General features: G+C 42.0%; 1 protein-coding gene and 1 long non-coding RNA gene across 3 annotated transcripts; one reads left to right on the top strand and one right to left on the bottom strand.

Annotated features, from left to right (window-relative positions):
- Positions 1–311: 311 nt before the first annotated feature.
- On the top strand, positions 312–23,074 carry LOC105282085 (protein slowmo). 2 transcript variants are annotated; one of them, XM_011343799.3, is made up of 5 exons: positions 342–708; positions 1,181–1,349; positions 6,167–6,253; positions 17,718–17,891; positions 18,349–23,074. In XM_011343799.3, exons 1-5 carry the CDS (start codon positions 677–679, stop codon positions 18,409–18,411), a joined length of 525 nt encoding a protein of 174 aa, XP_011342101.1. In that variant the 5' UTR covers positions 342–676; the 3' UTR covers positions 18,412–23,074. The 2 variants fall into 2 exon arrangements, with proteins under 2 accessions (XP_011342102.1, XP_011342101.1); XM_011343800.3 differs by lacking the exon at positions 6,167–6,253 and having other exon boundaries at positions 312–708.
- On the bottom strand, positions 1,986–6,157 carry LOC105282084. The gene is made up of 2 exons (XR_894429.3): positions 2,659–6,157; positions 1,986–2,579 (listed from the first exon to the last, which is right to left on the bottom strand). It is a non-coding gene; the product is annotated as an uncharacterized LOC105282084 (long non-coding RNA).
- Positions 23,075–24,360: the final 1,286 nt, after the last annotated feature.

Consider the following 24,360-nt stretch of genomic DNA (forward strand, 5'->3'; position numbering starts at 1 on the left):
AATGTATAATTATACTATGATAACTTGTTCAGAGTTCAGTATTTGAAGTCCATTACAAGTCTCTACTGTCTCCGAACAAGAAGTTAATATCACGACTTGATGAATCAGAAAAGGTTTTATTTCCGAATAACACCATTTAATATTATTACAAAATAAAAACTTCTTTTATAATAGCATGAAACTCAAAGGCGGATTAAATAAAATTTTATATTCACGAGAACAAATACATATTTAATTTACCAGCCATATTTACAATACATAATAATTAATCTAATTTAATTTTCGATTCACAGCAATTGGGAGTACAAAGGGCGGACAATCTTAACAATTGAAAACATCACAGATATTCAGGAAGCACTTCCCTCTGCTGAACGTAGCAAACTGTTTGATATTAGCGCGCCATAGTGATAGTGGCGTAATCGACCAATGACGTCAGGCAGCGACGCGGCATTGGCTATTGGCTGACGTACATACAGCTGACGTTTGACGTGTGGGGAGGGCAGACGGATATACCGGTTCACTCCATCGTTATCTCTCCCACTTACATCACATCTTTAAAGACGGCTCGACGGACGACAGACGCTCGGAATCGTGATAGTCTATTCCGTGCACGTGTCGCACGTTAAATTACAGTGTCCGTCGTGCATGCAGATTCGCTTTCTTTATCCGTAACGCCATGAAAATTTGGACCTCGGAACATACCTTCGAGTAAGTACGAAGCGTGTCCTTAAAGGTACTCCCATTAACCGTTTCCATAGTCATCAAATCCTAACATGTCGACCTTTTCTTTGAAAATAGTTAAATAACATTTGCAAGAATCCATATATTATTCCTATATGCATGTAACGCCTATTATATTTCACGAATGAGCTGGCTTCTTATTGATGGTATAAGAGGGAACGTAATGTAGGTTAACCTCAAAACTCCGAATTTCAAGATAAATGAGCAGTTTTTTGAAATTAATCTAAATTGTGTGAGACACTTTGCCCCACTTTAGATACATAAGACAGAGATCTGAAGCAGTAGGTCAGTTTTAACTGCAATTGATTTAACCTAACCTATTTCTATAATGTCTCCCTCTGTATTCTCAAATATGTTCCCTCTTAGAAGAGAATAGGTAAATACTTTTTAAGAAATGATTTTCTTTTGAAGGTCTCTAATAATTTAAAATTGTTTGCAGTCATCCCTGGGAGACAGTAGCACAGGCTGCATGGAGAAAGTATCCAAATCCCATGGTCCCTTCCGTTATAGGAGCGGACGTAATCGACAGAAAAGTAGTCGAGGGTGTTCTTCACACTCACAGACTCGTCGTGTCTACCCAATGGGGGTTTCCTAAATGGACACAAGCGGTAAGCTCCGCTAATTTTCCCACGTGCCGCCACATTGCTGCGCGTTCGATATCGCGCATAGGTTAATATATATATATATAACCTAACCTAACTCTTTGTACAGAACCGTGCTGTAGAGTTGGCACAGGTGCTTCAGATTAAGTAATGTGAATCACGTTCCGGGAAATTAAATAGCGAGAAAGATCGATCCTCTGCATTAAAATTTCTCCAAGAAAATTGATGGGATGTGCGATTTATATTTTTAATGCTACTTATAATGAGTCAAATTGATACGACGCTGTGCTTCTGACAGCACCGGGATATTATAGCGTTACACACAGCTTGTCTGTCACGTGCCGTTTACGAAACGTCTACGTATTTCGCAGATGCATCGATATGGTTATACACGTGACCTTTCAGTCTCTTAGTCCTTACGTATGTCAGTTCCAAATCAGTCTGTCACGAAGTAGTACATTTGGAGGTTGGATTTGGAGGAGGTTGTATGGATGACTTGGCTGCGATCCAATTGATGTTCCAAATTAAGATACTTTCTTTTCTTTTTCTTATTAAAAAAGAAAGAAAATGATAGAAAGTGTCCCTTAAAGTATTTGAAGTCAACTGGGCCGTAGTCTTCATCATAGAAAATGCTATATATTATCTTCTCATAATTAATGTTATTAATGTGGAAGAGAACATGATTTCACTATCATTAACGATGTTCCTTTGCCTAAGTGTTAGTCTATGAATTTCAAAAAACATATTTATATTCTGCATTACTTGCAAGCATGCACACTTATAAATATGTACGTTTTATTATAAGACGTGCATGTTCAATTATTGCATTCTAGTAAATTCTTGAATTTTTTAAGTTTCTAACAGAATTGGTAGCTTTAGAAATTTTATTTTATAATACATATAAATATCTTCAAAACACAATTAAAGCTCACTTAATTTTATCAAATCAAATGTAGATGAGAAGGAGAACAATAACAACGAGGATATTAATGCGTGGACAAAAATCTCGTATTCTCTTCCTGCAAAAGATATGAGATGTAATGCGAAGCTTGTTAATCTGTTGTTGGAGACACTCTTAACATTCGTTTTTCCGTAAGAGGTTGAACCGGAAAATCGTAACTGACAATCTTCGCAGTGAACAGGAGTATTACAGTGCAAAGTCTAAAAGTAACAAATTTGCGATGAAGATACCTCTTCACTAAGCATTTCATTTGATGCACTTGACCATTAGTCATCCTGTAATGAACGCTCGGAACAGTTAACAGTTAACAAGGAAAGAGATTGGTTGCATCATATTACGAATCTTCCTGCATACTTGCTCCGAATCCGTAACTAAGAATTGCCCATACTTTAGCTGTATGACGCTGATGTAAAGAATGTTTTACCATGTTCACACAGCCACGTGGTTTCTGTTCTGGTACAAGGTCGCCACTCAAGGCAAAGTCGATTTTATTGGTCGAGACGCGCGGACCGGGACGATGGTAACCTTGCGAAAACTTATCTACTGCTCCACTCATTGATTTTCGCGGCGCACTCTCGTGGAGCACGGCTAAAGCCACTTCATTCACGTGCGAATTTATCAGAAAGACCTTCTGGAGGCTTCTACAACTCGGCGTTGCTCACTAGCGACGTTTAAATAAGTTATCGGCTTGTCGATTACTTGGAAACCTATACGATTTATTTCTCCAACTTTTTTCATGCAAAGTCTCATAATTCTGTTACTACTCTGTGAAAAAACAACGTGATCTCTAAAGTAGAGAATTGTCAATTACTTATTTATCTCTTAATTTTCTATATTCTGTCTCTTAATTTTCAAACCTCGAATTTGAAAATAATTTACTGTTGTATCGTTTCCTTAGAAAGATTTCTGAAAAGATTTCTGACAGTAATGTACGTTCTTAAGGTGCATTGACTTCTACGAATTAACAATCAGGCATGGCTTGATAACTGTAGCGATAAATTTGCCTCTCAACGTGAACGTTACGTGATGATAAGCCATTTGCGGTTACGTAATCAGCATGGCATTTGGCTTTGTCATTGAACTCTCTCAGAACGAGAGCCGCGCACGTGACGCGCGACGATATCTGAACTCAGAAACTCGCTTTTTTCGAGGCTATTCTTTTAAAGTTCTCGTTCGCGTTCAGTTATTTCTGGAACGATTTTGCATCTCGGTGCTAAACTTTCTTTTTTGCCGACAGCTTTTTCACGGCTGTTCGCACAGTAAAATTGATGTTGCACTGATCTCCGGCGGGCAACAAGAAATCAATCCGTAAACCAGCGTAACAGAATCATCCACCTCTTTCTAGCATAGCCCGTGGCGGTTTAACAAAAAATCCCCCATACTACCACATACTATCGTTGCAATCTCCGCAGCATCGCGGAGACCAGGAAATTCGAAACTTTCGACAAACGTGTGCAAAAAGAAGGTGCCAGGAATCCGGGAAATTGCAAAACAACATCCGCACTGGCATCAACTTTCATAATGAGTGCGCTCAATGTTACGCCGTTTGGCAATTGTCCAGAGCCGGATATGCTCGTCTTTTGAAATATCCAGCAGTTCCCCCGCTTTCCCGGATTCCCATCCTTCGTCCCACGGTGCCTTCGCTGGCATACTGGAGATTCCGGGGCGTCGAATCCTTCTCGGCTCGGCGGATCGCTTCCTCTAGTCGGATTTTCTGTAAGCTCGGCCATTTCGCCGAGCCGTTTCGTTGTGCAACTGCTCGCTCGAATAGCTCGGCTTACGCTATCATACATAGGGTGTTCCAAAAACGGTGGCGTATAAAAAGATCATCCAATGCACAGTTGATGGGAAAAGAGAGTTTGTACATAAGAAATTTATTTTATAAAAGTAAAAGTAAAAATCTTCTTCAGATTTGACGAAGATGATCGAGTTGGAGCGCTTTCTACTTTATATCTTAAAGAATTCAAAACCTGCAGGATTTTCAATATCGAAGGAGTAACATAATTATTTTTAGAGATTGTGTAAAAACGTCAAGTCAATTGGCCAGTATCAAACTACTTTTGATTTTATTTTGAGACATGAATGAAACACTAAGGAAAGTATGAACAAGTGCCGATGAAGAAATGCTAACAAGCCGCGTTGGTAGCTTCTATTTTTTTTAAAGTCAGATGTCAAGTTCACACGTCGGTTAAAATAGATAGGGGCCAGAAATAGAGGTAGTATTTCGCGAGCACTCTGTATAACTATTGCCGCAGAAAGCTGGAAGTTGCAGCATTTGAGTATACCCGAAATTACTTAACGGGCGGAAAAGTGCGAAGGACTGTTTCGGCCGCGATGCTTTCAATGCTGCACCTGCCCGCGCATCGTTCTAAGTAATTAGCGGATGCACTCGACAACGAAACGCGCTCTAGAAAAAAGTGCGGGAAAAGTTTGCTTACCGCGCCGGTTTGCTCGAATTGGCATCCCAGCGGCAGTATAAGCAGGATGGTTTATTCGTGTGGCTAATTAGAATATGCATAATTAATCGGCGGAGAACAATAATTAAAGTGTACTTAGCGCGTGCTGGCCCAATTAGTGTCTTTCTAATTACCTAATTACTCATGCTAATTTGTTATTAATATCGCGCCGTAGCGGAAACTTATGGAGAAGTGTTCTATTTCTTCTCGGTTGGTATAGGCGGTTCAGGTCACCGGTAGATTTCTGCTTTCGAATTATTTATTGCTGGTGATTAGTTTTAATGATTGTTCGTAAATCGGAATCATTACGTGTTCAACTGCAAATGTACAGATCGAAATTCTTGATATTACTATACACTATTACCAGGATTATTTGTTTATTTGATACCGTTTTATGATCATTATATCCATTATTTTTCTTCAGAAAAAGTTTTATAATTCTGTATCTTTTATTATCATTCAAAAATTTTATGAAAATGCAAGATTTAGATGTATTTTGCTCAGTAATCAAATAAATTACGACGATACATAGAAAAACACATGTACATTCTTTATACGTCTCAATGTAGTAATTAATAACGAGAACGGAGGACAATGCAACCATCGCTATATGTTAATAAAATTAATTACTGTTTGCCTTCTGATGCAGGACCAATTAATAGTCGCTTATCGCTTTCTATGCTGTTCAGCACTACTCGTGTAAATATCCCTTGTTTATTTAATTCGCCTTGTATACGTATGCACATGCTGATATGGCACATAGTGATTTCCGTTGTTACCTTCCTGATATTGAGAACGATATTACCCTAATTCTTGCAAATGAATGTCTTATTATGTTGTAATAAATCAATATCCAGCAGAATAATTAAATACAGAATTATAATTTATTATAATGAGAGATGTATGTGTGTATATACTCTTAATGGATTAATGAATAATATAGAGTGACATATCGTGAAGTTTGAAAGCAGGTCTACATACGAAACCACGTTTGTCATACATTAATTTCAAATTCATTATACCTGTTGTTACCTATTGTATTACGCTATGATGAATAATGTAGAAATTAACGTGAATTTTCATCGCATTTCTTTTTTCGCTTTACTGAGTATACTATGAAAAGTCGTGAAATCGAGCCGAAGTAGCCCTCGAAGACTGAAACACGCCGTTGAAGTTTGGAAGGCTTTATCGTCGAATTCAATGCGGAAAGTTTGAAACCGGAAGTGCTTGTCTATAGCACTTCCGAGATTTTTATCGGTGGTCGAATCGGTTTTTAGCAGTTCGCCAGTCAGTTCTTGCTAGAACTACATTTAAATGGTGCGGACTTTTTTTTCTACGCGAACAAGACTTTTTCGTTGATGCCAGGGCTTATTATACAAGCATACGTTTTCTTTTCTTTTTTACAGTTAATCGGCTACGCGCACTTGTGCTACGCTAGCGAGCGCAGCGAGGTCGATCCTGTGAACAAACAAATGATCCTCAGAACGCATAATGTAAGTACTCTTTTTATTTACTCTTGCGTAGAAAGTAGACCAAGAAATCGTGCCATTTTCTTGCAGTTCTGCAACGATGTACACGGTGTGTCGTGTAGTTTACGATAAATTTTTTCATTTTATCAAGTAATCGTGATAGCTGCATATTAACGCTTAAATTTGCTTTTTGCAAATAAAAACGACTTCTCAGCGCACAGTCACTGTAAAAATGGAGTTTTGTGTTAAGAAAATGAATACACCGCCAAGAGAAAAATCTTCCTGTATGTGATGTCTCTTACGAAAAGTAATCTCGCGTTGCGTAACGCGAGAGTACTCGCATACCGATAACAAAAACAATATCTCTACTTGTAGTCCGATATCTCTGATCATGTTTCCGGTATACTGAATCCCGTCAAATCACCAGGAATCTGTCAGCAACGATTCGTTCAATTAGAGTCATGTAAAGGTACATGTTGCTTATACTTTTTCTATTGAATCTCATAATAATTTCTTTCTTTCTGTGCAAATGTTCAATCGATCGCATTCGTAACCATGTATTCGATATAAATACATTGCAGTCGATTTGTAAGCGCGATCTGAACTTAGATACTTCGAAAGCAGCTTATTATATGTTGAAATAATGTTTTGGCAACGTCGACGCTCGATTTTGCAACCTGGCCTTAGGTATTAATATGACTACACGCGAGAAAATATTGAACATCTAAAGATGCTTACTATCAATGTGTGATTATTACTGCTGAATTTTGTCATCATTATTCTCTTTTGAGCATTTCCAATTTAAGCTTTAAGTTCTGACGAGTGATAAAATTGATAATTTTCTGACTTTAAATACATATCCTCGAAAATAATATCCGTCTTGTACTCGGTAATCGAGTATCAGCAAATGCGCATTGCACTGAAATGCATCCGGCAGTTGTATCGCACGCGACTACGCGTTTCTACGATGGCAAAGCGAGCAATTTTTCGAATCGGAGATTTTTCAACCGTGACGAAATTGCGAATGCATCGCGATCCTTGTTGCGAAGTGGCACTCTAGCGTTAGGACAGTGTTGAAACAGTGTTAAAATAGAGAGAAGAGAGAGCTATGCGAGACACGAAACTCCATTATGTGTAATAAAAGCATTCTTCTGATAACGTCGTTTCTCTTTACGCATTTCATCAATAAAATGACGATGAAAATATTAAGAGTTTACTTGTTTATAACACATACAAAACTTGTATGTGTAAAGTAGCGCAATTGCATCGATCAATTCTAATATTACGTGTATAGTGAAATTTATTGAAGTGAATTGTTATTCTTCTTTCATTTTATAGCCGAATTGTGCTAAAACTTTTTTACGGCTAGTTTTTCCACTTGGAAAAGTCACCCGCAAGCCCAATATGTTTTAACATCTGATAACACGCGGATTATAATAAAAAAAGTTGGCAATCTTCACATAGTTCTCCTAGTCGTATATGTGCAACACGTTTCGGATAGAGGTGCGCCCGTGCAAAATCGCAGATTTTTTCCGAGCCGCTATCAGAAAACGATTTTCGAGCCCCGATTTACATAACATCCGTTCGGAGGAGTATGCATAGTAAAGACCCTGAGGAGAAGTATCTAGATACTCGCGTCTACTCGAGCTGCAAGCTCGAAGAGATCGACGCGTCTGAGATCGGAGGGCGAACGTGTCAGCGGGGGTGAGAGCTGATGCACGCCACCACCGCATCCAGAAGGTTGGATATGATAGGTTATTGATGCGCGCATTACCGGGGGTTGCATAGCTCGGAGAGCTCCTTGGCGGGGTGTATCAGGTGGGGTGTCAGGGAAACTGTGGTGGGATATGGCAAGCCGAGGGGTATAAAGGGCGGAGGAGGGACGCAGCATTGGTCGCGGTTCTCTCGCTCGCGTCGAAGATCATCCCCCGCACTCCAAGGGCAAAGAGACCAAGAGGAACGCGGGATGGTAGATGCATTACTGGTATGATGAACGATCCGCAGGTGGCTTGAAGCAAAAGGAGGCGAAGCACCTCCCTCCTACATCCGCAAGGAGCTGCTACTACGTCGTCCTTTTATATCTATCGAGATTCCGTATGTATTTGCGTGGTACATTATGTACCGACGATCGCATTCGCAGGCTCCAGCTAATTCGTACGAGAGGGTGCTTTCACGGAGAAATCGGCGTTTGCTGAGCGATGTACTCGCGCGAATAGTTGGATGATGATTGAATGGCATAATAGAACGAGAGTAAATCGTCTTGCGAAGCGTAGTACGGCAACTCTATTATCTATAGCGTGCGGTATTTTAACGGCAATGTATTCCATTATAATATATTTATCATGTGAAGATCAGCCATAACAATACAATAAATTTTAAATATATGTTCAATCGTATAAAAGGAAACGTGAGATAGATCGCGATCGGTTACGTAAAGTGGCTAACGTAGTTTCACGATTTCTGATATTTATGTAGCAAAGTGGCACAACGGATCGCGTTATTTCTCTACCAAACACACAATGGTCTGTGAAGATGATACAATGCATAAAGTTACATAAAAGTGGTGAACTGTGTACCGATACTGTGTACGTGTGGCTCACGCAGACCGATACCGATGAGCAAAGACAAATCGTACAGCATCTGAAGTATTAATGCGGAAAGTCGTGTACAACGCGCGGATACAGTCGCGCATGATCGATTCCGCTTCGGATCCGAAGGTGAATGCAGCAGACGTCGTGCCGCCGCAATAAATTCGCCTTTATCCGCTCATCGATCGTTTTACGGGTGCAATCTTGCCGCGTTTATTCACGCCGATGCGTCACGTATAATATACACGGCCTTCCCTCGGGTTTACGGCGCGAAACGACGAAATACGGTATCGCGCACGCACTATGCGAAATATCCGACAACTGTGTGCTGTGAAACGAGGACATGTGATTTAGGAGAAATCTTGGCGCATCACGGGGGACCACCACGAGCGGCATGCAGTTGTTGCTTCGAATGAGACCGTCTTTCACTGTGCTCCTACTCCATCTTCCATTCGAGAGTCGACGACACTCATTATCTTTCTCGTTTGTGCCATCCTCTTTCCCGACGATGTCTCCGCAATTAAGCTTGCGGCCAAATTTCTTGATGTATACTATTCACCTACCAGCATGTTTCCGGTATTCTCGTCATAGTTTCAAGAATTAGACATGTGCTGAAACAAACATTATTTAATAGAAGATATGTGTGAGACATCTATCGTTATATCATAAATTTATTATATTGTGAACTAGAGACTTTTACAAGCTATAAATACTTTGAAGTTTTGTTAAACTCATCTTTGATGCTCACAATTATAAAAGCACATGACTATTTATTGTGACACGGCTAACTCTACTTTAAAAGATTCCATATTGTTTTTTTAACATTTGAATACCAAAACTCATTGCTTTTTATTTGAAAATTATTAAAGTGCGCTTGCTATCGCAACTCATACAACTCTGTGCTCGTAACGTGTAACGCGTGTTTTCCTCTTTTATATTTGATATCTCCGTATTTTTGAAACATACTAACATTTTTAACATATAATTGCTGTTGTACATAATTCTGTACAACTGTACAATTGATTGCGATTAAAGGCTATTCCAACAGTCGTTGATCGTCGTAATCTATGAGGACGCGATTGCCACGGCAGGGATAAGCTCGGACTGAAATTGAACGATCCTCTCGGGACGTTTACGCGTTTCCTAATGCGCATGCATGCGTGTGATACAGGTAGACGCGCGTGCACGTGAACGCGGATGTATGTAGCTCACTCGTGCGAGAAGAGCGCAGCGGGCGGTATGTGATCCGATGTAAGCTCGATAGAGTCCAGCCGGTGTGTAACCAGTTTCACAATCGAATCCCCGGGGACGGGGATGTCTTTTAGCAATTTAGCCCTTCGTCCTGGGGAATAGAGCCGTGGCGTTGCGCATACGTTACACCATGGTACACCGTTGTGTTGCTGATCCTAAGTACACGCGCGATACACGTGCGTCGCGTTACGGTGCTGAACATAATGGGATAGCTGGATATCGCCTCTGCGAGGATCATACCCGGTACACGCGGCTATTAAGAAGATCACGGTCACGTCCCAGAATAATTGAGTTGCCGCGCACCGAGTTTGACGGATTTCCGTGCCGATCGTAAGACGGCATTACCTTTACGAGATTACTCTTTCGCGGCTACGTATTAATCCATGTAGGAGGATCACAGTCGACACGTGGTTGTTAAGACGCGATTCTGTCTTCCTCTCTCTTTCTCCCTTTCTCTCTATCTCTCTCCGTTCTAGCATAATTGAGTTGGTGCAACGGGCGATGGATTTCCGTAACGGTCGATGTTGCTTCTAGTAAATTACTTTTGTGACTTGGTATTAGTTAATGCGTAGCAGCATTCGGTAGCGTAAATTGTTATTTGATAGGATTAACGAATGAGTAAACCTAGTATAAATTGCTAGTATTGAAAATTTGGAGTCACAATTGCCTTCCAGTTTTTCATATATTAAATAACATATTTTACAATTACTTTAACTTTTTAAAACGACAACGACGCACGATTGCGAGAATATTGAAAAAAAAAACAATTTTTTTCGACGAGTTATATAGTGCTCGCGATAGTTACGGTGGAGCAAGGTGTTTTACGTGGCGATCCGCTTAAATTCGTGCTAATGAAAATATGCGCTGTCCGAGCGTCGCGCGCAAATATTGCGCTGCTATAAAATTGCATATTGTTAATTTACAGCGATACGAGGATCTCCCGGCGCCTCGTGGGAATTCGCGGGGGTCATTGTTTCGTAGTGAATATATAAGCGCCAGCGCAAAAACGATGAAATATTTTCGCGTTCCTGCCGGCCGGATATTATCAGATTATAGAACGAACAGGCGCGTGCTGTAAGCCGACCGCGCTGTCTGCTTGCACGTTAATCGCGCACATGCCTGTTTAAGCCCATTCATCCTTTTCTCTTACTGCTCATACAAATGAGGCATCTTGGACCGCCGCTTAACTCGTCGCGCTTTCGTCGTGCAAATATTAATACATATTATGATGCATTTCAATTTCGTCAAGCGTACTCTTGATATTAGTAAAATCATGATTGTGGCTCCATTTACATTTTAAGTCGTTTGGATGTAACAGTAATGTATAGCATATGTATCGCGATCATGAATGTTCGTCGCGATGATCAAACGTGGATCGTCACGGTTCGCGTGCAAAAGCGAACGGCGCCGCCATTAGTGCCTAATACAATAAAGCAAAGTTGTATTCCAGTATGCATCAATTAGGTCTCGCGTAACAAAGACAAACGAGCTGCCTGCGAGAAGGGGGTGTTTCGGTGGCTCGTCGGACGACGGCGCGACAAGTTAAAGGGTTACATACGTGTGTCCTTGTTACACACCGGCGGGCTCATTTCGCGGTGTATAGTAAAGTCACAATTTTTCATTAAGCCGGCTGGGTCCACCGACTCTATATTTCAATCGGTTCGAAAAGTGCTGGCGCTGCCCACTCCGCATCCATATAAATACCACCGCTGAGAGGGTGAGGGTATGTATTCGCGTCCGCGCGAGATGCGTGAAACACGTGACTCGGTGCGAGGGTGGTGCGGCGCTATAGCGCGCGCTGAGCCGCGCGCAATTTGTTGTTTTTATGATTTAGAGGACCGCACGTACAATAATTCAGTCGGCCGCGCGTCCAGCGACACCCTCGCCTGCCAGCCCCTGTCGTCCATCCTCTTCCGCCCCGTTCAACCGGTCGGGGGCTCCTCCATCACCGAAACCCGCGGGGAGTCCGCGAGTATGAGCCAGAGATACATTGCCGATACGCGCGTGTCCCGTTATTAATTCTCGTCCTCGATGGCGAGCAGTCGAGCATCCCCTTCACCACCGTCGAGTCACCCTTCCGCTCTCTGGTCCATTTTGGTCCACCCTCAGCGTTCTCGTGCGCGGAAATTCGTGCACTGACGAAGGCGGCACGGCGCCGGGGCGCGGTGCGGAGAATACACACGAGTCGTTGCCGCTAAAATATCGTTCCGGTTTCCTTCATGGTGCACGGCAACGTATTGCGATCCCTGCTTACACGCTTACGTGCTTGATTGATTTACCGGGTCCGTGTTTTTGCGGGATTCCCAGGTATCCCGCTCCGCGACCGACGCGACTGGAGAGCCGGACGCGTGTTAACCCTTCGGTGACGCGCGTTTAAATCATCTGGATTCGATGGCCTCCGATTTTCTTCCGAATCGCCGGGGCGACACCGCGGGATTTTATAAGCGCGTCGCTCCAGGGTGATAGATGGCCGACCGCACCTGTCGTGTGGCCGCGTGTGTGCTTAATCACTCACTTAATTCATTTTATTTGGTGGTTTTATTGATATCCGGTTTTATCGGTAATGTTACGGAAAAGACGGACTGGAATAAAAAGCAGAGCGTCGGTCGAATTAAAACGAATGTTCGAATGTTTTTCGCGCACGATTACCCAAGCATCCTATTAGAATCGTGAATATGCAAAATGCAAATGAGGCGCGCCGCTCGTGTGTATCATCAGCTTGAATCTGTGAGCAAGCTGCTAGAAGTTTTCGGTAACACGATCTAATACCGATTTGTCAGCAACGCCGAAATCCGCTGAAATCGACGATTACCGCGCGCCGAGGAAGCACCCCGAATTGCATCGGGGTCGATCCAGCTTCCTGGGCTGTGTGCCGCCCGGCAGATTTGGTCTTCCGGCCGCGAAACCCTCTCGAGGCATCGGATGGTATGGGCGAATTGCGAGCACACCAGGCTCGAACAATGCAGCCTGCGCAGCCAAATCCGCAAAGTCCTCTCAATTATGCGGCGATGCTAATTACTCGCGAGTATACGCTGAAGGAGAGCCTCCACTCCGCACAACGGCTCTCTCTACGCTGCAGTCTTCCATTCTCCTCTCGTAATATCAACGGGTGAGACGGAATCATGAGAATTCTCGATTGGGAAGTAAAGGGACGCGTGCTCTGCGCCTACAATGATCAGAGAGCTCCTCCTTCGTTCGACTCGTGGCTTTAATTAGTAAAGTTTAAGTCAACATTTCTCGATCTGCCTATCACGAGAAAATGAATGTATACGTTACGTGCATCCGGATTTTGACTTCAAATATTATTATCTCGCTTCGCATGCAATCGAGATAGTAATCATGTTTATATTTCTGGGAATGTATCATAAAATATTCTGCAAAATGTTATAATCTACACAAAAGCGTAAAATGTGTTTAAGAAATGTATATATCACGAATTTTTAGACAAGAGTTTAGGATCTTTTTTTATGGTATACAATTATTTCTCCGTGTTTATCGTCGTCGCTATAATCCAGTCGATAAAATAAAGCTATCAAGTCTTCGAGGTGCGAAATACTCATTTTGCTGATAAGTATCGTTGCAGATCGATACAATGCTTTCAAGACAGCTAGTGTCATTCAGTAGTCGTCCGAGATATCTCATCTCCCGGTTGATGCGTCATCGGGCGCGGTCGCGTTGCAACGCCCACCACGTAAATGGAAAGCAAACGAGGGGTTTTGGCGCAGAGAGGCCAAGCGATTGGCAAACATCGGTTTCGACGCAACTGACGAGAAAAATTTTCAATTAACCGATGCACCAGTGGCATCGTGTACAATGTTGCGCGTCCGCCATCAGTACGACGATGCACCGCCACTTTTCGTGGTCGCGCCGAAAAAAGAGGTAGAAATTAATTACTTTTGGCGTCAACGATAGATTCGCAGCTGACGGAACGATCGATCGTCCGTTTGATACGATTAAATCTTCTCGTCATTCCGCTTTCCCCGCGGCGTCATAATTCCTTTCTCTCGGCGACGCCTTGCTGTTCGTGCGAAGACGTTGATAAGACCCGACGAGGAAGATTATGTCATCTGTTGTTCGAAGAATGTCACGTAGATACTTTGGATATTTGTCGCGGAAAAGAAATTTATCTCGACACCCCGAAATGTTGCGGTTGTTTCGTGAAGATTCGCTGGGGATTAAATGTGATGTTTGTCGAGTTTTTAGCAGGCAGAACATCATAAATGTGATGTATACATTTTTTTGAAATACGATAATCCTCGTCAAAAAAAACGCGTGATGGCGCAAAATTATTGGAATGTACTTGTAACATTTCCAATGAATTGTTACTTTATAACCCGTTTATTGAAACTCGTTTATTATGAAAGTCTCATACACAGTTGTGGCGTATAAACGCGCTCTCTTTCTGCCATTTAAAAGCTTGTAATGTACTATCTACATACAGAATCATTTATTTAAACGTTTCCGAAAATTAAACTGAAAATAAGTTTTGTTTTAGTTTTTGTCGCAGTTTGAGTAAAAAGAAACTTACAACCAGTACAGACGATTACACCCAGTATGGAAAGAGAAACTGTTCTTTGATGTAATCCCACTAAAAAATCACTAAAAAAATCCTCAGCAATTCACACAGTCTCTCTTTCTCTCTTATTATTAAAATGTTTTTCTCATGCGTAAGTTCTAAAATAAGACAAAATCTTCTCAACTTTTTATCTGCTTGAATATTTAGAGTAACAGATTAGAAAAAGTTGTTTTTGCGCAGGTAATTAATTTATATGATTTTTCCAAGGAACAATTTGAATAAATCAGTTTGGGGAATCTGTTTAAATATTTATATTAGCTTCTATTATTACTATGTTATCGGACACAGAATAATAGCGTATGTTTAAAGCACAAACATAATGTTCTTTCCGCAACAGAAAATTAAGTACAGAGCAATAATAATACTAGTACTTTGCATTGGCGAGTTTGCCGGAGCGATGCAACGGGAACTGCAATAACAGTATCTTATTTAGATAACCAGTCGTGTACTTTCAGTAACAGCCCTTCAATTGCTACTGACTCTCCTTTCTTTATGTTGTAGGAGACCTGTGTACTTAGTGTACTTGACTTAAATCCGGGAACTCTCTCAGGGAATACATTACTTGAGAACAGCGAAATTTAATATCCCTTTTATTTTCCGCTGGTTATCGCTTTCCGTCTTTATATTTCAGTGTTCCAAGCATGTATCATTTAATTGTTGACATAAAAATTGATTCCTCAGCATTGTAATTATGCTGATATCGAATTTACAGATTTCGTAATTATCTTCCGTATTATAAAATTCCTATTCAGCAAAGCAGCATATATTATTACACAACGCGCAATCGAGAATGACGTAATCTGTATAGCTATCGTCATCAACTTTTTCAACTCCTATGTAATTTTGCATACAAAGTGTTGTACATGCATAATGACGACATTGCGGCTATTTGTGCATCTGGCGTTTCGTTCCCATCAAATTTAATTGACGTGAACGTCTTTGTTCGAGACTCGTCAACTGTGAACTTCTCGTGAAGCTTGTGGCGTAATGCTAATTTTTCTTTTCTTCCTGCACTTTCGTGGGTCAGCGGCTTCGGAACCGTCATACCGCGAAGCGAGTTGGACGGCGAGTTGGTCGCAATGTAACACAGTCGGCTTCACTGATTGCCAATATGGCGCAACGTATAGAGGACCACACTGTGCCGTTCTATACCTGCGATGGTTGCGGACCCACAATGTGCCGCGGGCGTTAATTTCCTCGTGAAACGTATTGCGCCCCTGCGATTCAATTGTTCCATCCCACGGCGTTGCTACGCCGCGATGGCTCAACTGAAGTTCATAATGACGCGGTTCTCTGCTGGCCCCGTGTCCACAAGGTCGTGTCGTTCGTTAAGCGATTCGAAAAGGATATGAATTTTGAGGCCGTATTTCTCAAGATTTTTATTGGAAATTATTGCAATTATTTCCTTCGTCATGATCATATTGATCTCAATCATCTCGATATTTCTTGATTCACATAATGTGTTTCTATCCGGATTCCATCCTCTTGGTTGCATCAAGATGCGGTAATTTGCCGAGAATGTTTGTTATAGAAAAAATAAACAATCAGCAGCGAGCGATCGCAATTTGCAGATTGAACTGCGTCTAGAGGTGCTCAGTCTCAGGTAGGAGAGATCGAATGGTTTTTCGCAAATTTGCAACCTCCGAATTTACGGTGTACGGTACACCTACCGCAAATACGTTTCAGCTAGTACAAATTCTATGACAGCGACATAGATTAAACTTTAGGCCTCGGGGTAACTGGCTCGGGGCGCACTAGTTTTCACATTCCTCTTGCGTTTCCACCCTCTTCGCCTTTGGCGTGCAAGCAGGGCGCGTGATTGTTTCTCTCGCGGCAGGAAACAAATCCGCGCGCGCGATGACAACGTAACACGCGCTGCATTCTAACGGGTTTCGTCTATCAGCGGGCATGCCGACGATGCAACAAAAGCGTTGTTGCACATCGTTTCGCAGAGTGCTGTTTGTCGCTTTTACGTCGTGTGTTTACGCACCGTAATGAATTCGAGATAGTCTTCCACGCCCGTTACTCTCCGGTTTCGTTGTGCTTCACACTCTTCTACGTATTCAATTAGTTGCAGCATATTGCATACATTGGATCTCTGCATACCTGGATGGTTTACAGCGCGTTTACGCGCTATGATGTATTACTAGAGCATGATACATCGTGGTCACTCAACGTGTACTTGCATCAGCGGTGATCCCTTCGTGATGTCGCCAGTTTTCATTGAAGCATGATATTGTGACAAAATATCGCGCAAAAATGTCACCCTCGAAAAATTCATTTGCTACAATTTTATGTGATTGATTATTCTTGTTATAACATCATCGATTAAAAAAGATTTATTTTACGAAGATGTATTTTAATTAAATATTTAGTTTGAACCATCTTTATCAATAAATTTTACCTCCGTATTACTCGAGAGAGGAGATCAATAATTTTAAAAGCTGCTCAGGAATTTACATCAAATAATGCAGGCGAAATAAAACGATGAAAAAATGCAGCGCGACGGAAGACGCGGGGGTTGAAAATGCGGATGCGCATTTTGCTCCGTGACGGGAGCCATTGCTGACTCGTTTGCAGGCTTGTTTCGTAACATCGATTATTCAAGAGTCTACGTCACTTTCGTGGAAACGTTCCATCTCGATAATTCCGGCTACCCATCCACCCCGGATGGGGGTTGCTAACCCCGCGAGTTGCACAACAATGATTGATATGAACGAACGAAATTCACCCCCGCGCGCGAATCTAATCGTAAGAGATCTCGAAAATTTCGTGACACGCGTATATGCCGCGTTATGAATGTAATACGTGTGCTAGGCGTGGTATTTTTTGTCATATAGATTTTATAATGTAAATTATCTTCAGTTAATGTAAGTATCTTCAGTTAAAAAGTTCGTATAACTATTAATATTTCACTGACGCGTGCAATACATTTTGGATTGGCTTTATTTTTCTATTTGACGAACAAAAATTGATTCTGCTCACGACTTTCATTTAAAGCAATTAAACAACGTTTCAACTAGTAATTTTGAATATTTGCATTGATCAGATCAACTATTCTTGCTTTGTGCAGTTAACCTTTGGTAATTATATCGCTGTGGACGAAGCTGTCAAGTACATACCTCATCCAGATGACCCCAACAAGACACTACTCAGGCAGGAAGCGGTGGTTACTGTCCGGGGGGTACCACTGACCAACTATATGGAAGACCTATTAGCTTCGAAAATTTCCTTCAATGCAAATAAAGTAAGTAATTTCGCTTTACTTAAATACTGCTTAAATACTGTTGCTTGCAGTTCTCAGAGAACTTAAAAAATCGGATATTAATAGGATTATAAATTTTATTACACAAGCCACTTTTATTTGCAACTTTATTATGTCGCTTTTGAATATTAATAAAACTGAGGCTTGTTCTTTTTTACGATCGGATAAGAAACATGGCAGAATTCGCAGAACCTCCAGAGAGATGCAGATGCACGGGGAATTTTTCCGTTGCCCGTTATTGGCGCGTTTTCAATTCGGCGAATGATGCCAAAGATGCGTCATAAAAAAATGCTTCATAAAACGCCAGTATATTCGCGTGCTATAAAAATTTATATGAATGATAGTCCGGCTGTTATGACACCTTTGCGATCACGCTCTATTGCGTATCTTCGTATTCTCGCACATGCACGTAATCTTGTTTTTTTCTTTCATTTTTAAGGGCCGACAAGGGTTGCAATGGGTGATCAACAAACTCGAATCCGAGATGAAGGAGTTTGCCTGAAAGGCCCGGCCGCCGTCGCGAAACTTCTGAACTGCCGCTATCAGCACAACATGAGCGCCGGCGCCGGTGGGGAGCGGCAACTTCTAGATCGAACGATTACGCGGATCAGAAGAACATTAACGTCCCGAGCTTCGTCAGAAACGAGCAGATGATTCGCCGCAGGCCACGTAGATCGCCTAATTGAATTTTGCGGAACTTGTTACTAACCGGTTTGCAGGAACGAACGGCTCCCTTCGAAGGGCAGTTGCCTCCGCAACCGTGTACTGGGGTCCAGATCTGCAAGGATTTGTCGAACGAGCGAAATAACACGACTGATTTAGAAAAATGAAAACGTCTAGATATAATTTAGGCAAAAATGTGCAATGACTTGACTGTTGAGTAGCAATCGCAGCGCTTGAATTTGTACTCGTACATATGTCATTTTCTTAGCCAATTTACCATGAAAGCATCGTGAATGAATCTGCTATAATCAGTCTTGATACAAATCCCCAAAATTATTTATAGGAGAGCTCAAAAAACAAAAACGTGTCTATATATGTAATATATATTTATTTTAATCGTACAAAACCTCATTAATAATTATTAGATACATCTTCCATACAACCGTATATCGTTTTTTTTTGTTACCTGCCCATATACCAAAAAAAAACGTGTATTTAACATGTCTATTACAATTATTACAAAAAGTTTTCGCTCGGCAAAGCAAGTTGCGCGACAAGCGCGTGTGAATCTACCATAGCGCCAACACACGAATGGGTCCATTGACCAGCCGAAGGTGAACAATGCAGACACAGACCTTTGCGAAACTATGTTCTCCGAAACTATGTCCGCCGGACTCTCATCCCTAGAAGAGCCAAAGCTCTTTGTTCCCTTCGAGGAGGCAACTTACAGCGTATTCCGAGATCATTGCGTAGCCTCTTTGATGCGTCTAATTTCGCGTCTGAAGATTGTACCGATCGCGCGGCCAATTAATCTCGTAGTTTACTCCTACACGCTATGAAATGAAAATTTAGCCGTCACATTGATTCCTTTCGCATTAATTTAGACGATCTTATCGGTTTCTCTCTTTTCTGAAAGCATGTCTTCTGCTCTCTCGATCGGTGATTTTTTTATTTAAATTTGCCGATTCGCTTTTAAATCCCAATCGCGGATACATAAAAGCTTTCTGTGTCGACCGCAAAAGAAGTACAAAACGAAAGTGCGTCCTTTATATCAAAAAGTCGAATGAAAAGAGGAAGAGGAAGTGATTCATGTACGGCCCACAAGCCGGGCTCTACACGAGCCGGGATGCTTTAATTTAGCAAAGTCAATATGTACGTTGATTTACCTACGAGCTTGGTGGTTCGATAGGAAAACCAGCAGGCATCGAGCACCGTGGTGCGTGGGCCACGTACAAAGGATACTGCTCACTGCTCTGTGATCGGAAGCTGTCAATATTTGTCTGCGTCGGGTAACAGAGAGAGCCAGCAATGAACCGTAGCGTCATCAATTATCTCTTACATACCACCATCAAACGAACCGCGTGTCAAATTTATCCTATCCGTCCTATGTCGTTTCGATTCCGCATCATCCGATTGCGCGGTCCAATCTGATGACGATCGTCTAAAAGACGTCGGCCCGCCGACGGAAATTGTCTCCGGCTGAAAGCAATAATGACTCGGCCGAAATTCCGATCCGCTCGGCCGGAAATTGCTGGGAATGCCGAGTTTGGCCTTCCAATGGTGAATCGATCCCCTGCGCGTACATCGTGTGCTTCACGCGTGAAAGTACTTGGGCAGCCCGCACAAAGGCTCTCGAAGGGTAGTTAGGATGGCCAAATGCTCGGGGGAGAGAGAGAGAGAGAGAATGGCATTGAGATATTTCGCGAATGGTGTTGCGAGTACTGTGATGTGGCACCTTGACCGACGTGTCAAGGTCTTCCGCACGAAGCTACTGGAAAGATATTAATAAATTAAGTTCCTACGGTTGATTTTTACTTATATACTGCAATCTTATGTATTCGATTATATTGTACATCAAAAATGTCGAGAGCAAAAACTGCATTCTCTTCTTATGTTCCATGTTTACAAATTTGATTTGGGCCTCTCGCTACTTTGGATTTCTAAATTTTCTATTTCTGCAACATTTACGATTTCGAATAGGCCAGCGCGACGCAGCGCGCGCAATCGAGATACACGTGCGTATTATATATTTATCTTATTGTTAGTATCGCGATGAAACCGACGAGCTCCTCTCGCCTTATCCATATTTAGATTACAATGCTTTACATTAGAGACGATACGGACGAAGTGGCAATACTCGGGGGACGAAAGTCGCTCTCGTGCGCGGTTTTCGGAAGATCGGAGAGTGTCTCGCTGCTTGCCTCGGAACTCGTGATTCTGCAATGAGACTGCAGCGGCGCGCGGAGGATCCTGATGCCGACTGTCGTCGTTCTCTCTCTCTCTCGTTCCTACCCCGAGCTTTCGGCGTATGTATCCGAGCTCGTAAAAAGGATTCGCCTTTCAGTCGAATCCCGTCCTCGATCTCGTCTCTTTGCTCCCGTTTCCCCCGAGAGAGGGTGAGGTTCGAAGAATCGTCGAAGGGCTCATGGTTTACACATCGTGACGGCGCTCTCTCGTCAAAACCCGTAAAAGCTCTCGGGGACGATCGACTCTGAGAGCTAGCAAGCGGTCAAGGAGATCCTCTTTGGCGTTGCCGATTCACGACCTCGTGAAAAGCCATCCGCCGCAGTCTCGGCGCTCGTCTTATTTCCCTCGCTGCGCTCCTTGGCGCCGATAGCCTCGAGGGGCTGCAAAGCGGTGTCGATTTTGTTGCAAATAATAAATTCGACCGAAACCCACTCACCCGTCCGTCCACCATCATCACCATTGGCCGGTTGAGTGCGTCCTCCTGAAAAGTTCTAACTGTTTTATTTCCAGCGGACGTTTTTCAAAGTTTCGAGAACGCACTTTCGCGTGCTCCGATCGTTTCCGGTTATGGAACCGGAGATAGAGGAGAAAAAGTTTTCCAATCGTAATAAATAAAACGCATTGTGATACTTAATTCAGAACGTTCCCGGTAATGGAAACAGCGTATTTGATTTGCGAGAGAGTTCTTTTCGGAATAGAGCGAACATTCATCATTAAAGTCCATTCCGTTGTTTCCATATTCAGTCGTGTTATTTTTCAATTAACTGTGATAGAGGCAGTATCGCGATTTTAGCGTGGAATTCTTGGTTTTCGCTGATTATCTTCTGGCGTTGGTTCCGGCTTGCCTGTCAAGCTGCCATTTTACTTGCGTCAGTAGATAAAGAGAATTGGCCGCAAACTAGCAACCGATGTTCACAAACTCGGTGTATTTCTAAACCAACTTCGTCAATACATCCCGTTTTATCCTTTCTGAGAAAGAACTTTTAATGAGTTCGCGTACACTGTTTAAAGATTTAAAGTTTTGCGAGCTTCAAAGAGATCGTGCCATGCTTTTCTAAAGTATTACAAGCAGGGTGGAGCATTATTACAATGTACAGAACGTCTGCGATATTACATCGTAAAAATTGCCTCTGTATATTAGTTTCTCTCTTTCTCTTGCTACCTGTTTCCTATCAAAAATTCTTCATCAAAAGAAGAATGCATTCTGTGAACTAGGGAAGAGAAGGAGGAAGCCTTTGAATCTAATAAGATTACAAGAATGCTTTCCGTATTAAAAATAATTTTAATCAGACTTATATATGCATATCGATATATAGTATCGATATATTTACGTTGATGCAGCGAAAATCTAAGGCTGACAGAAGCAAAACTGAAATTTAAGTATCTATTGTATTGTCCATCAACGCTTTCCGTAAGTGATCATTTCGAGGCACAGCGCAAGCAGCGTTTATTAAAATTACATCCTCAATTTTACGTTCCGGTCGTTCAAGTCTCCTCACCGTACTCACGAAGATAATGGCGCGAGGCGAGTGTAAATAATTGCTGAACTTGATGAGCATCAGCGAACGGCGGCCATGAGCAACAAGCGATCTTCTAGTTAAGCAGTATACGTATTTCCCGAGCACTGGTAGCTAGTTGCGGCAAAGTTGATCGCACGAAATTGACCAATGTCAACGTTGTATCGTCGTGACTACGCGAGTACATAGTTGTTCACCGTAAAGCAGATACATAGATAATAACGGGAGACGTTGAGCCGTCGTGGACGACACGGCGCATACGCTCGCCCTATTAGCATACAATTATCTTTATGCTTCTTTTATGATTCATATTTAGTGCCGGTTTCGTCGCCGCCGCTACCACCACCCCCTGCTGCCGCGTCGGGACCGGCTCAAAGTTAGCAACTTTTACGATCGCACTTGTTTCGAAACTTAACGTAGCCAGTGCTTGCCTGTTATCGGGTCCGTCACGATTCGCTTGCACCCTTGTTAAACGTGCCCCGGAAAGTACTTTCGAGAACATGCGCTACACGAAAATTTATCGCCATACGTGCGAATAGTCGACAGATGCGACACACGTCAATTATATTTGCTTTGTCGCGCACATCGAAATTACCGCGACTACAGCGAGTTTCCAGATCAAACGACGACGATAAGATCAGATATTGCGTATCGACAAGTTTTTATAACACTGTGTAAAATACCACGAAATGTAATATAAAAGATAAAAATAATTTTTAATAACAAACTGGAATATTTTGCTGTGTGCCTTTTTTATTCAAAAGATGCCTCTTGCAGTCTCTTTTATTGAACAATATGACACGAATGTATCGGTGATTCTTGCTTTCTGTGCATATTCATGTGATTTACATTACGACAAATGATACTGTGTGTCCCTTTTTTGAAATAACGGACGAAAATGGTCGCTATGGTAACGTACGGTAATAAAATACGGTAACGAAGAGATACGTACCTGCGTGCTCGGATGGTACCCCGCGCCGTTCCGCACGTTCTATGGCTATGATCGCGCCTCCAATGACCCACCATTGCCAACGGCTACCCATTAATTTAATTAATACGCATCCATTCGTACCGGCACGCAAGCGACCCATTTCCGCCCTTTATTTTGCACCATTTGGATTTTACTTTAACGAAATGCTAGATCGGATTTGTATACACGCACGTGTTTCCACACTGCACTCCATCCTAGTTTTTATATAACTGCATTTTTTCGCCAGCTTCTCATCGAGGTTGCAAAAAAATACGCATATATTCGGTTGCAGGCAGCCATCGTCAGGTTAATGAAAATTGTCTGAATAATATATTCTTCGTTAGACGTAATGAAATATATTATGCATACAAAACATTCTGATGTCTTATTATAACGAATTTTTTTTACTTTGTTCTTCTAGAAAATATAAATAATTATGCATAAACTTAAGTAAAACTTGCAAGTACAAAATGAGCAAAAAATCGATTAGCCTTTTTCCGGGACACATTTTATTTTATAAAATGAGATATTTTATAAAATTTTACAGAATCAAGAATTATTACGCATCTTACCGAAAATGTAACTTTCCGCAAATGTGACGCAAATGTGAGTAATAAAATCCGCGCATTTACGTTTGTACATATCACGATCATAAATTTCATCTTGCGCCCATTATCTTTTGATATTAGCATTATGTGTCCTATTTATATGTGTACATATTTTGCTTTATTAGAGATTCCTACTCTCCGCGCAGAATGCACATGCACAGAATGTACGTTTATTATTTAAATTGTACTATGCACATTTTATTATCCGGTTTAAATGGAGTCTCACGCACCGGATGGGACGCGAAAACGGAGGAGCGGTTAGTCTGTTTGATATTCATTCCTTCCCATTATTCGCGTTCAGGAGTCACCATCAACGTAGACAACCGCCGTGCAAACATACGTGAAGAGCTGGCTGGCTGAATATCCTGCGATCCCGTCGAGGCAGGAAGGTGTAAGTACCGTGTTAGTCTTAGGGGTTATGTCGCAGCTAGCAGAGCTAACTAATA

Source organism: Ooceraea biroi, chromosome 7 (assembly GCF_003672135.1).
Source record: "Ooceraea biroi isolate clonal line C1 chromosome 7, Obir_v5.4, whole genome shotgun sequence".
NCBI classification, from domain to species: Eukaryota; Metazoa; Arthropoda; class Insecta; order Hymenoptera; family Formicidae; genus Ooceraea; species Ooceraea biroi.